The sequence below is a fragment of the Schistocerca nitens genome, chromosome 5 (genome assembly GCF_023898315.1).
Source record: "Schistocerca nitens isolate TAMUIC-IGC-003100 chromosome 5, iqSchNite1.1, whole genome shotgun sequence".
NCBI lineage: Eukaryota > Metazoa > Arthropoda > Insecta > Orthoptera > Acrididae > Schistocerca > Schistocerca nitens.
This window is the reverse complement of record NC_064618.1, coordinates 396,691,190-396,706,172: the sequence shown is the minus strand read 5'-3', so window position 1 is coordinate 396,706,172 and position 14,983 is coordinate 396,691,190. Positions and strand designations below refer to the sequence as shown.

At 35.4% G+C, this 14,983-nt stretch overlaps 1 protein-coding gene across 2 annotated transcripts in view; it reads left to right on the top strand.

Moving 5' to 3' along the window:
* Nucleotides 1-14,745, top strand: part of LOC126259543 (methyl farnesoate epoxidase-like) — a 209,319-nt gene extending 194,574 nt beyond the window's left edge. Inside the window, exons 8-10 of one of the 2 annotated variants that reach the window (XM_049956421.1) lie at nucleotides 12,062-12,203; nucleotides 12,281-12,376; nucleotides 14,310-14,745. In XM_049956421.1, the coding sequence (XP_049812378.1) occupies nucleotides 12,062-12,203; nucleotides 12,281-12,376; nucleotides 14,310-14,314 (243 nt within the window). In that variant the 3' untranslated portion in view covers nucleotides 14,315-14,745. Of the gene's footprint in view, nucleotides 1-12,061; nucleotides 12,204-12,280; nucleotides 12,530-14,309 lie in introns of those variants that run through there. The other variant, XM_049956419.1, reaches the window with a different exon arrangement.
* The last annotated feature ends 238 nt before the right edge of the window (nucleotides 14,746-14,983 follow it).

Sequence of the window (14,983 nt, the reverse complement as noted above, 5' to 3'; positions counted from 1 at the left end):
TCCAGAACTTCACTAATCCGGCACCCATATGCACCAGGAATGGCCAGATTAGCAAGAGTCTAGTGTATCTGTGTCACCTCTTTCTCTGTTGTTCAAAAAATTACCATTGATTGTGGTGGCTCGTCCTTGCAGTGTGCAATTTCTTAGCAGTGTTACTGAAGTATTCATTCATGAAGTTTGCTAGTTCCTTTACATTGCTGATTTGAGAATCTTTGCTTTAAATCTGTGTTTACAGATGATTTTGTCAAGCATTTGCTGTCTCCTGTTTGATTATAGATTATGTTTCAGATTGCTTTGCTTTTGTTATCTTCCTTCAGTAATGTTTTACTGTTTGTAGCGTTTTTGGAGCTAGCAGTACCTTTCTATAAGTTCTCCTGTAATTTTTGTAAAATTCTGAAAAATCTGGGTCAGTCTGGCTATTTTTTATGGTTATGGGATATCTTAGAGTTTCAGAGGATTTTTTGATACATTTGGTGCCATACCATTTTTTTTAAATCTCCGATGGAATGCAGTATTTTGGGAAATGCTTCCTCAAATTTTAGGTTAAGTATTGTCATGAACTTATTAAACATTTTGTTTACATTTGTTTCTGCATGCACTTCCTCTCACCCTTCATGTTGTAACTAGGATGAGAACTGATATAGGTTTGATTTTGAAAAGACCCTTTTGTTTGTACTTGATTTAGCAGGCTTCCCTACATAAATATTTGCTTTTAATATCTGACAGAGATGATCTGATTTGCTTAGAATTTTTAACAAGCAGCTGTCAGTGCTTTCATTTTATGTCTGTTGCTGTATGGTGTATTACTGAGGAAGATTGTTTGGTCACTCTAGTTGGACAGTTTATGAGTGATGTTATGCCATCTGCAAAGAGTATTCCGTTATATACTACTAATGTCATCTGGTTACATTACGTTGATATTTAAATCCCGCATATTAGAATGTTCATTTATGGACTAGATTCCTTGTCTAACTTCCCCCATGAACCATGGACCTTGCCGTTGGTGGGGAGGCTTGTGTGCCTCAGCGATACAGATGGCCGTACCGTAGGTGCAACCACAACGCAGGGGTATCTGTTGAGAGGCCAGACAAACATGTGGTTCCTGAAGAGGGGCAGCAGCCTTTTCAGTAGTTGCAGGGGCAACAGTCTGGATGATTGACTGATCTGGCCTTGTAACATTAACCAAAACGGCCTTGCTGTGCTGGTACTGCGAATGGCTGAAAGCAAGGGGAAACTACAGCTGTAATTTTTCCCGAGGACATGCAGCTTTACTGTATGATTAAATGATGATGGCGTCCTCTTGGGTAAAATATTCCGGAGGTAAAATAGTCCCCCATTCGGATCTCCGGGTGGGGACGACGTCGTTATCAGGAGAAAGAAAACTGGCATTCTACGGATCGGAGCATGGAATGTCAGATCCCTTAATCGGGCAGGTAGGTTAGAAAATTTAAAAAGGGAAATGGATAGGTTAAAGTTAGATATAGTGGGAATTAGTGAAGTTTGGTGGCAGCAGGAACAAGACTTTTGGTCAGGTGATTACAGATTTATAAATACAAAATCAAATAGGGGTAATGCAGGAGTAGGTTTAATAATGAATAAAAAAATAGGAGTGCGGGTTAGCTACTACAAACAGCATAGTGAACGCATTATTGTGGCCAAGATAGACACAAAGCCCATGCCTACTACAGTAGTACAAGTTTATATGCCAACTAGCTCTGCAGATGATGAAGAAATTGATGAAATGTACGACGAGATAAAAGAAATTATTCAGGGAGTGAAGGGAGAGTCATGGGTGACTGGAATTCGTCAGTAGGAAAAGGGAGAGAAGGAAACATAGTAGGTGAATATGGATTGGGGGGAAGAAATGAAAGAGGAAGCCGCCTTGTAGAATTTTGCACAGAGCATAACTTAATCATAGCTAACACTTGGTTCAAGAATCATAAAAGAGGGTTGTATACCTGGAAGAATCCTGGAGATACTAAAAGGTATCAGATAGATTACATAATGGTAAGACAGAGATTTAGGAACCAGGTTTTAAATTGTAAGACATTTCCAGGAGCAGATATGGATTCTGACCACAATCTATTGGTTATGAACTGCAGATTGAAACTGAAGAAACTGCAAAAAGGTGGGAATTTAAGGAGATGGGACCTGGATAAACTGAAAGAACGAGAGGTTGTAGAGAGTTTCAGGGAGAGCATAAGGGAACAATTGACAGGAATGGGGGAAAGAAATACAGTAGAAGAAGAATGGGTAGCTCTGAGGGATGAAGTAGTGAAGGCAGCAGACGATCAAGTAGGTAAAAAGATGAGGGCTAATAGAAATCCTTGGGTAACAGAAGAAATATTGAATTTAATTGATGAAAGGAGAAAATTTAAAAATGCAGTAAATGAAGAGGCAAAAAGGAATACAAATGTCTCTAAAATGAGATGACAGGAAGTGCAAAATGGCTAAGCAGGGATGGCTAGAGGACAAATGTAAGGATGTAGAGGCTTGTCTCACTAGGGGTAAGATAGATACTGCCTACAGGAAAATTAAAGAGACCTTTGGAGAGAAGAGAACCACTAGTATAAATATCAAGAGCTCAGATGGCAACCCAGTTCTAAGCAAAGAAGGGAAGGCAGAAAGGTGGAAGGAGTATATAGAAGGTTTATACAAGGGCGATGTACTTGAGGACAATATTATGGAAATGGAAGAGGATGTAGATGAAGATGAAATGGGAGATAAGATACTGCGTGAAGAGTTTGACAGAGCACTGAAAGACCTGAGTCGAAACAAGGCCCCGGGAGTAGACAACATTCCATTAGAACTACTGATGGCCTTGGGAGAGCCAGTCATGACAAAACTCTACCATCTGGTGAGCAAGATGTATGAGACAGGCGAAATACCCACAGACTTCAAGAAGAATATAATAATTCCAATCCCAAAGAAAGCAGCTGTTGACAGATGTGAAAATTACCGAACTATCAGTTTAATAAGTCACAGCTGCAAAATACTAACGCGAATTCTTTACAGACGAATGGAAAAACTGGTAGAAGCTGACCTCGGGGAAGATCAGTTTGGATTCCGTAGAAATGTTGGAACACGTGAGGCAATACTAACCTTACGACTTATCTTAGAAGAAAGATTAAGAAAAGGCAAACCTACGTTTCTAGCATTTGTAGACTTAGAGAAAGCTTTTGGCAATGTTAACTGGAATACTCTCTTTCAAATTCTGAAGGTGGCAGGGGTAAAATACAAGGAGCGAAAGGCTATTTACAATTTGTACAGAAACCAGATGGCAGTTATAAGAGTCGACGGGCATGAAAGGGAAGCAGTGGTTGGGAAAGGAGTGAGACAGGGTTGTAGCCTCTCCCCAATGTTATTCAATCTGTATATTGAGCAAGCAGTAAAGGAAACAAAAGAAAAATTCAGAGTAGGTATTAAAATTCATGGAGAAGAAGTAAAAACTTTGAGGTTCGCCGATGACATTGTAATTCTGTCAGAGACAGCAAAGGACTTGGAAGAGCAGTTGAACGGAATGGACAGTGTCTTGAAAGAAGGATATAAGATGAACATCAACAAAAGCAAAACGAGGATAATGGAATGTAGTCAAATTAAATCGGGTGATGCTGAGGGGATTAGATTAGGAAATGAGACACTTAAAGTAGTAAAGGAGTTTTGCTATTTAGGGAGTAAAATAACTGATGATGGTCGAAGTAGAGAGGATATAAAATGTAGACTGGCAATGGCAAGGAAAGCGTTTCTGAAGAAGAGAAATTTGTTAATATCGAGTATAGATTTAAGTGTCAGGAAGTCATTTCTGAAAGTATTTGTATGGAGTGTAGCCATGTATGGAAGTGAAACATGTACGATAAATAGTTTGGACAAGAAGAGAATAGAAGCTTTCGAAATGTGGTGCTACAGAAGAATGCTGAAGATAAGGTGGGTAGATCACGTAACTAATGAGGAGGTATTGAATAGGATTGTGGAGAAGAGAAGTTTGTGGCACAACTTGACTAGAAGAAGGGATCGGTTGGTAGGACATGTTCTGAGGCATCAAGGGATCACAAATTTAGCATTGGAGGGCAGCGTGGAGGGTAAAAATCGTAGAGGGAGACCAAGAGATCAATATACTAAGCAGATTCAGAAGGATGTAGGTTGCAGTAGGTACTGGGAGATGAAGAAGCTTGCACAGGATAGAGTAGCATGGAGAGCTGCATCAAACCAGTCTCAGGAATGAAGACCACAATAACAACAACCTTGTCTAACCTCTGACTGAGTTTTGAGAAAATCCATATTACATCTGGGGGATCAATACAAGCAAAATAGAATTTTTTTTTTTACATGTTTTTTTCTTTTTTTTTTTTTTCTGCTGCTGAGAATTCGAAATGTTTATCCTCACTAAATGCTATGAAGTCTTTTGTAATTTTAAATGTAATACCTTTTCTCACATAAACACATGAACTACCACCTTTAATGAATATCGTGCTATAGGAACAGTCCGAGTTATATGATGTTAATGCAGGAAATACTATTACGTTTTCCTCACACCAATGTTCAGGGATACATAGAATGGCAATGTCCAGTGTTCACCATTCTAATTCTAGTAGTTAAACTTTATTCCTTAAGGATTTTATATTTTAATGAAATACAGCATTTGTACCCTCAAAAGGAACTCCAAAGCTACAGATTGTGTTTATATATGAATAGTATGTAACTAAAAGGCATTGGCTGTTGTGCCATTCATGACAGGACTCTAAGAACATAACATGCTGACAACATTCTTTTTGCAGGTATCTTTATGCATTCACCTCATTTCAAATGAAAATTGGTATCCATTCCTAGAAATTTTGTGTTTTTTATGCAATTTATATAGTATCAACATGTAATTTAACAGTGTCATTTTTTCTCTTCCAACTGAAATTGATGGAATTTGTTTTCTTTATACTCATCATTTTCACTTTACTGCATATTGGCCAATAATCTGATACACATGTGAGGACATGTTACTCTGAAGGGTAAAAATTCTTCTTCATACATTTTCCCAGATAGCACAGTAAGCCAGTTTCAAACTTGTTTCCAGATGTAAATTTCAAGTATGTAAGCTTGATCAAAGCTGGAATATTCAGGCCTGTTAGTTGGATTCAAGCTTGAAACAAACATCAAAGTTGGCAGAGTTCAAGCTATATTTCAAGCTTGACTTATCAAGTTTGGCTCCAGCTGTATCTACACATGTTGAATACGGCCTGGTATTTACAGCTTGTTTTAAGCTACATAATTATTAATCTGAATTTATTGAACCTAATTAATTAAATAAATATCAGAATGGAAATGGTGTGAGAAAAAAAATTCTCAAGACATGTATGTTTAAATTTTTCTATTTTCAAAGTGTTTAAAATTGTTTTATTTTAAAATTTAATTATTCTGAAGCCCCTCCGGCCCCAGCACACAGACCAGAGTAGGATCAAATATCGCTGACTTCTGCTGGTATAATGATCCTGTAACAGGTAAAAGAAAATGTTAGCCATACCTGAACATAAAAGAATGTAAAAAGTTGAAACTGATCAACCTAAATATAATTTATGCCCCAGATTAGCAAAATAACTTCAAACTCACTGATGTAGTAAGAATCATTAACTAGTATAAATGTCACTGAGTAAGCAGCTGCTTCTGGTGACTTCATTCCAAAGAGTTTAAAAGTTTTGCTTGAAATTTTTACAGTAAAGATGACATTTGGGTAATTTTGCGATGACTTCATGAAGAAGCCACACATCACTATTTCTAACAGTTTCAGGGCCATTTAATCTGAATTATAAAGAAACTACTGTTTAGAAAAATGTAGACGTTTTATTCTATCGACAATTATTTTTTGGTGAGTAAACCTGAATCAAAATGAAATAAAAGATGAAATCGAAATGAATTTAAGAAATTACCAGTTCAGTGGAACTGAAATGTAAAACAACAAAAAAAGGCGAGATTTTAAAAAGGTAAAATAACATTAAGTTTTAATTTATTGTTGCCATGTACTAGAGAGCTAGTTTAAAATGACCTCTTTTTGCTGAACAACTTGTAATATATATTCTTAGCTGGTAATCAATTTCACTTTCATCCAGGCTCAATTTTTCTATGTAAAAGAATATGATATTTCTTTACGTTATGTAATAATATTTAACATTTGTAATATTAGCGTACCACTAGAGAAAAATGCACCAATGTACCTGTAATACACTAATATCCTCTTCAGACCCAGTGTAGCAGTAAGGCAGGAGACACCACACACTTAACGAACTATTTTCCAGTATAAAACAAACTCCACAACAGTCAACAATCATTAACGCGCGTCACAAAGGCAAAATGGCTGTAAACCTAGGAAAGTCAGTGCAAGGCTTATAAACGCTTGTGGCGCTTCCTGTGGATGTCTATGGAAGCTATGCTGCGCGCGCATCTGCTGTACAGCCTTCCAGGGAAATTACAGTTTATTTCAAGCTTGGGAAAATTATTTTAATTCAAGCTAAATTTTTACAGCTTGATGTAAACTGTGTAACAGGTTGATTTTTCAATCTTGAATTTTCAACTGAACCTAAACTCAATATCCACCTTGAAATAAGCTGTGTAACGGGTTGATTTTTCAATCTTGAATTTTCAACTGAACCTAAACTCAATATCCACCTTGAAATAAGCTTGATTGCTAGCTGGATTCTGATTTTGTCCTTGTGGAGGTAGTCTGTGAATGCTACAATACAAGAATCCAAAGAATCATTCACCATGATTTTATAATCCTTAGTGTCTGGAGAGTAAGGATTAACCAGTTCCTCAACCCTTATAACTGCAGTCTGGTTTCTGTACTAGTTGTAGATAATCCTTTTCTTACTGGATTTTGTCTCCTCTATCTTCAGAATTTCAAAGAATGTATTCCAGTCAACAAAATCAAGTGTAAAATGCTTCCTCTAAACGTACAAATGCTGTAAACATAGCTCAGTCTTTCTTTCATCCATGATGTATGAGCATTAATAGGGTCAGTATTGTCTTGTATTTTCCCACATTCTTCCAGAACCCAAAGTTATCTTCCCTAAGTTGGCCTCTACTAATCTTTCCATTTTTCTGTAAATAATTTGTTCCAAGTTTTGCAGCTATGATTTTTTTTAAATATATGGTTTGATAATATTCACTTCTTGAAATCTGGTAGTATTTCACCTGTCTCGTATACCTTGCATGCAGAATGGAACATTTCTGGGAGCAGGGTAGTCTATGATTCTGAGGGAATGTCATCGAATCCACATGCCTTGTTTGGCATGTGTCATTCAGTGCATGGACAAATTCTTCCTGCAGTACCATACAACCCTTCACATTGTAGTCTTCTTGATCTTATCTTCAACTTTCTTTCCTTCACATAGTCCTTCAGTACATTGCTTCATCCTTTCAGCCTTCCTTTCTCTGCTTAGTACTGGACTGATGTTCATGCAGCTGCTTATCTTTTTTTAAATTATTTCCTTAATTTTACAATACACAATACCTATCTCTCTTCTACAGCTTTGCATTTTGCCTTTAGCCATTCCTGCATTACAACTTGAATCCTCTGTCAGTCTAGCTTTTAGGCCTTTGTAATCCTTTTGTTGTTTTATTTGTTACATTTTTAAATTTTCTTCTTTCATCAGTTAACTCTAATGCCTTATATGCTATCCAAGGTGGTCTGCCTATTTTCCTTGTTTTTCGTCTACTGCCTTCACTAACCAGATGTTGGCAGTTATTAAACTGTCTCCTGAGAAAAGTTTTAGCAGGCAGCTCCCTCTTTCATTTCTTTCACTCAGTCCACGTTCTTGTTCTGCTTTGCCTCCTCTTCCTTTTCCTACTATTGAATTCCAGTTTCCTGTCCCAATTAAATAATTGTCTCTCTTGAAATACTGAAGAATTTGTCTCATATCATGTATTTTGCAATTTCTTACTTATCTGTGGAGCCAGCAGGCACACACAATTGTATTACTGTCTTAGTGTCCATCTTGGCTCTGATAATGTACTCATTAGGCTTTTCACATCAGGGTGTGACTAAAATCATGGGGGACCTGGAGTAGGTCCCAAAAGCTGAACTGCCTCCCCCTTTCACTACTCATCAAAATGTTGTTCATACCTTATCTCTCACCACAACTCCTCCTGTCCCCAACATTCTAACATTATTCCACCCTACACACACACACAAAAAAGTGCCATCACCCTCCCACTTGTGCCAGTAAATCAAATAAATAAAAAAAAACTTTTTCACAAAGTCCACTCTGCTTGAGTTTTAATACTCTAGTGAAACAAAATATAATCTTGCTGATAGTTTCCCTGCTATATCAGCACTTGAAACAGCTGTTAATTCTTGCTGCACACTACCTGAAGAAAGAGAGATTTTTTAAGTAACTGCAGAAGCAAATTGTTTTAGGAAATTTATATTTAGCAAGTTTCACACTTACAATACAACTGTTAATGAAAACTATGGACTTCGTTACATAAAATTGTGTATTTCTTAAATGATTTTTCCTTGATTGGTCTTACAGTATAACAAAATTGTTCTTATTTTAGAAAAATCAATATTTCATGTTCTTTCATTTTCTATTGAAAGTGTGAGGAAGCAGGACACCAAAGAGATATATGGGAATGGAATTAAAATTCAGGGAGAAGAAATAAAAACTGAGGCTTGCTGACAACATCATAATTCTGTCAGAGATGAGAAATACCATGGGCAATCAGCTGAATGGAATGGATAGTGTATTGACTGTAAAATGTATAGCATCAAAAATAAAACATGGGTAATGGTATGCAATCGAATTATTTGAAATTATGCTGAGGCAATTAATGCACTTAAGCAATAGCAAGAAAAGTATTTCTGAAAGAGAGAACTTTTTAACACCAAACATAAATTCAAGTATTAGTATGTGATTTCTGCAGATATTTTTCTGGAGTATATCCTTGTACAGAAGTCAAACATGGATGACAAACAGTTCAGAAAAGAAAAAAATCATAGTATTTGAAATGTTGTGTTACAGAAGAACACTGAAAAGTAGATGGGCAGATCAGATAATTAATCTATTGAATTTAATTGAGGAGTAAGGAAATTTATGGCACAACTTCGCTAGTGAAAGGGCTTGTTTTATGGAAATGTAAGAGACATAATGGAATTGTCAGTTTGGTAATGGAAAGACATGAGAGTGGTAAAAATTGTAGATACAAACAATGGCTTGGCTACAGAAAACTAGTCCAAAGGAATGTATGCTGCAGTAGTTATGTAGAGATGAAGAGACTTGCACAGAATAGAGTAGGGTGTAACACCAGCAAACTAGTCTTCAGACTGGAGACCACAACAACAATGACAACAGTACTGCAAAAACAGATAAATATTCCATACTCATTATGACATGAAAATGGTTCTTTATATGTTTAGCTTGGAAAAGATTGCTTAGTTTTTGTAACTGTCACAGGGACTGTAAGGTACATGAGGACTGTTGTGCATACATCAGTGTAGCTCAATACCAGTGAGCTGTGTTTTACTAATAAAAACACTACTCAGTCTTTTGCAGCAGACGGTTTTGAAATTTTTACTTTTATAGTAGTTCTTATTAACATCAGCTTGGCGAAAACAGAGTAGTAGCATCCTCAGTAAGTGTCACTGCATTCTTTAATGCTTCAGTTGCAGGTTCGCCATTATAGGTAGTAAATATAAATAAAGGTTATATTGCTCTTTATGGTTCTACAGTTTCATTCATTCATTGAAAGTGCATTTAATATATGACTCAATTGTTCCAATAATTGGGTAGAAAAGAGTCATTCTAAGTCTGTCTCCTCTCACCCTTACAAGACTTGTCGATGTACTTCTTTAATATTTTATTTATTTCTTAGAGATCTACATTCAATACCCAGTCTTTCACAGATATTAATAGCTTCACCAATAATTTTATTGGGTGATTCATTAATGCTAGCTGTTACTTGAAGTACTATTCCTAATAGGCTATATTCAGCTGTAATGTCCATAATCTCAGAACTCATGGCCTCAGATGTTGTATTGATTTTGTTAAAGTACTTTGCAATGAATCACAAAAATGGTGATTGTGAGCTGTTACAGTATTCATCAAACAGCTCTGCTTTCAGACCCTGGCAGGCCATTCAGTGCCGTCTTTGGCATGTTGTTCATATCATCCTCTGCCAGTGTCATTAAACTGTATAATATAGCTGCATGTTGCCAGGAAAAATATCTACACCCAGTTGTGGTATGGAAGGTCATGGGATCAGCATACCACCCTCCCAACCACTGTCATCTTCTCATAACTTGTAACCATTTCTTCTCACTTAAATCACTCCTCAGTAGGTGTCACCAGGCTCAGTGCATCCTGTCCTAGTCTTCCAACCAAGGAAAAATCCCTAGTAGTCCTGGAAACTGAAACTGGTCAGAAGCACTAAGCACTTAGACACAGTCTTGGAGTGTTGTTGCATTACATTTCCTATAATTATGTCTGTCAGAGACTTAAAAATGCCAACAAATCTTTCTATTACTGCATAGTTGGTATTGTACTTTACAGCCCATTGTGATGGGTTTAATGGTTTTAATGTTATCTTGAAGCTAGTCACAGAACAAGTTTTTAAATTCTACCATCACAGCATGCAGTAATCAGAGAAACTGTAGCTCTCACCTGTTTCAAAATATTTTCTTTATTCACTTTTGCAATATCTTTAAGAATTAATTTTAAATTGTAACTTGCACAATGGATGAAATACACATGAGGTTCTGGTATTTGTGTTTTATGTTGACAACATCCTCATGAGTAGCTTTGATCAGAGGTACAAATGAAGGTCTATTTTTTTCTCCAAAATATTGTGCCCAGGAGGATGCTATTATCATTAAATAGTACAGTACAGCTGCAGCTTGTCAGGAAATATAATTGCTTTAGTTTCCCCTTAGTTTCAGCCACCCACAGTACCAACATATCGGTACCATGTTGAATGGTGTTACAAAGCCAGATCAGTCAATATCCACATTATTGCTCCTGTAACTATTGTTCCCCATCTTCAGGAACCACATATTAGTCTGGTCACTCTACTAGCATCCCCTATAGTATAGCTATCCGTTTAGTGCAGGTACACAAGCTATCTCACAGTGGCAAGATCATGATTTGTTGGGGCAATTCAGCAACATAAAATATATGAGAATATAATGTGATAATGAACTCATAGGAAAAGTTACACAAGGAATAGAAACCAAAGGAAAAAGGGATTGCGAGAAATTGTGGATATCAGGTATTCCTATTCTACTGTTATATCTTTATTCCTTTTCCAAATCTCAAAAAGTAAGTTACAAGTGCACCACAATCATTCCCACTAGAAGGAGGCAGCATTTAATGTACTCCAAAAATTCATTTCATAAAATTCTTACTACAAGCTACAGATGCTTTGTTGAGGAAGCCATTGGTACCAGTGCTGATGGCAGGTATTATGAACTGCAGCTACTGTAAGCTGTAGTTACTGGTTAATGGAAAAGATCACAATTTGCACTTAGGACAGTTGTCACCTTTAAAATTATTTTAGTTTATGTGCAGACTTGGATACTTTTAGGCTTGCTAATGTCTTACACTCACTAGGAATGGACGCTGCACCTGTCACAGATCATCTTTTGGGATGCAGGTAGTGTGTTTTTTACACCAAACTTTTTTTCTACATAGTTTCCAAAGTTCTTTGAATATTTGTCATAACATTCCAACAGCTTTGTATCTCTATGTTGTAGACATCTGCCATAAGAAATCAAATAAAAACAGTTTTTTGAAAAAACACTGCTGTGGTTTCTGTGTTATAAGAAATCAGACCTTACTTTTCAAATAACCCTCATATAAGCAGTGTAATATTAAATCCTCTCCATTGCCATAATGTACCATATAATTAAAATGGAAGTTTTCTAAATTAAAATGTTTCAATTCTACTGTTACTTATAACCTGAAAAATAGTATCAGTGAAAGAAGTATTGCTATCTCTACTGTGTTCTTTAATAGAGACACTTCATATGCTTTCTAAGTGTAAATAGGTGTTAATATGAAGTAATTTTTGTATTTTGATGCAGAATACAGTTGTCCTACTAAATATCTGGTCATTGCACATGGATAAAGACCATTGGGGTGATCCTGAAGTATATCGACCAGAGCGTTTCATTACTGAAACTGGGCAGTTTAGAGAGGATGATGCATTCTTACCATTTGGTCTTGGTGAGTTACTGATAATGCAGTGGGTAACAGTAATGTAACTTGTGTTTCATATCTCACAGCTCCAATTTGTCTTTCAGGTCGACGTCGGTGCTTGGGAGAGCATTTGGCAAAATGTTGTTTATTCCAAATGTTTGCTGGAATCTTACAAAAATTTCAACTTGTTCCTGCAGATGGTACTGACCTAAAGTATGCTACTTTGGAGGGCCTTAATCTTGCTCCAAAACCATATGATATTATTTTCAAATCTCGATAACATTGCAACAACACAAAAATATAATTATTTTCAGTACCAGTATTATGACAGCAATTAAAACCTAATAGATGAATATGTATTACTGAATGGAAATTAATTGAAATTTCATTTACTTATCTCCATACTGCCATATCATCACTTCTTTGAATTAGTGAGAGAATAGAAAAGTCTCCAACGAACATTATAAAATAGAGATGAGGTTTGTAAAAACTCAGTACATATGAACAAGAAGAGGAGTATTTTCATATTTCTGGTTATCAATGTGTGAACTATAGCTCTCAACTAATTATTAAATTCTAATGTAGTTTTCCAATGCCTTTCAGTAATGTACCTTGCAGTTTAATTATACATAACCCTAGTAAGTACACCAATTTATTTATAGCAATCTCAGTAACAACTTATTACTACATTATTCTGCTAAGGAAATGTTTATTCAGTGATGCCTGAAATTATTGTTTGTTATTGTATCTGTTTATGACAGGTTAATACACAGTGTACTTTTTTTTTTAAATAAAAAGCAGCAGTTGGAACACTTCATGTCCTGCAAACTGAAACTCATTTCTTATGAACAACTTGACATACTCATTTACAAGGACAGATTCCAGGATCAAATTAAATGGCATCATAGGATGTATATGACAATGGTTACACAACACATAACTGAAAGCTGTTCTGTTGGAACATGCAATGTTAACTAAGTTGTAACAAAAAACTTTCACAGAACAGTGACTTCTTTTCCTTCAAGATTTTTGTGGTTTATCAAAAAGATCATTTTCTGGGAATGCCCTCAGTAATTGAACAGTACATTTGGGTGTAGATTTCCATGGCCATAGTTGCTGTCAATAATCCTTCAAAATTTCAGTCATTTGCAGTGATGGCTAAAATGTTGAATCATTTTACTATGTAATGAGTCTTACACCACAAAGACTTTCATGGAACCAGAATAACTCAGTTATCAACATGTTCAATATACCATCATTTTTCAGGAGTGTATCCAAGATATCATTAACTCTTGTACTAATATTTTGGCTGACAACCTTTCACCTGTTCTCAAAGTGAGTTGCTCACAATATTATTAAAACATGAGTTTAAAGCACCTTAAAAATCTTGCAGGCAACTCATCTGGAGAATGGCTGAAAGGCTGTCAGCCAATATATTGATACAAAAGTTAATAATATCCTGGATGCACTCCTAAAAATGACATAATATTTTATCTGCTAGCAAAACTTGAAGGAACACATATTTGATATTATTTTCCCTGTAGCATTTGACACTAACTGAGTTTTGTGGGGCTGCTACACAGATGAACAATTTTCCTTACTTGAGTATTTTTCAGCCAGTTCATTTTAAAAGATAGTTTCCCCATATTCCACAATGGATATGAAGAATGCCAATTACAGTCCTACATTACATAATATATAATAATATCATCTTGTATCATATAATTTTGTTATGAACCACCGAAGCATTTGATTGTTATGACTGGGTACAATCCACTCATAATATTGATATTAGAGGACACAACATCTTATCATTCATAAAGACTTCACACATGCTGCGTAATTCAACTTAAAAATTCATACATTGATTATTACTATATTTTCTTGAGGCTGAAATAATTGTACACAAAGTTATTTTAAAAATATATATTTAGCTGGGATGTAGGTATAGCAACAACTGACATTATGTATGAAATCATTACTCCAAATTGTAACCATTTGTGGTTATTTGACACAAACTAAAACTTGCACAGATTTACACATGTATATGGACACAGTATAACACACCACATTCTAGTTAAGGAATGCAGCAATTTTTGCACTTTCTCACTAACTAAAATGTTATTTTCATAGGTTAAACTGGAATTTGTGTCAGGAAGTTTATCTGGCTCTAGAAACAATTACCAAAAGCATTATGCTTAAATTCATCAGACAACATGAAACAGCAGCATAAAATAGGAAGTAGCAGATACTTTGATACAGACTTCAGTTTACATTATAGTATTAGATATCAAGAGAATGAACTGAGTTTTATGTGTCACACATTTTTGAAGTAATATTGATCATAATTCTAATTCTTGCTATGATCTAAAGAACGGAGGTTGTGACTCACAAATATTGTGTCTTGTAAATTATCAATGTTACTAGTTACAAATTACATTTTTTATAAAATTATTAATTGTGGAAACTGCTTTTCTCCATGTTTAATATTTATTTTCATAAGTATGGAGAATGTAATCTGAGTATGCAACAACCCTTCACTAAATCATTTTCGTCTGTCAAAATCTAAAGCTCATTGTTTCAATGTAATGTTGAATGTATTAAGTCACTAATATATAAGTAATTTACTGTCAATAAAAATCTTCAGTATATGTTTTCAGTGCACAATGTATAATATGATATTTTGTACTGCAATTTTAGAAGAGACTTACTAGATAAAATGGTAATTATTTTATACCTGAATATGGTGTTTACTTTAATTGAAGACATTTAAATACCTCTCAAACACATCAGATCAAAAAAAGTTA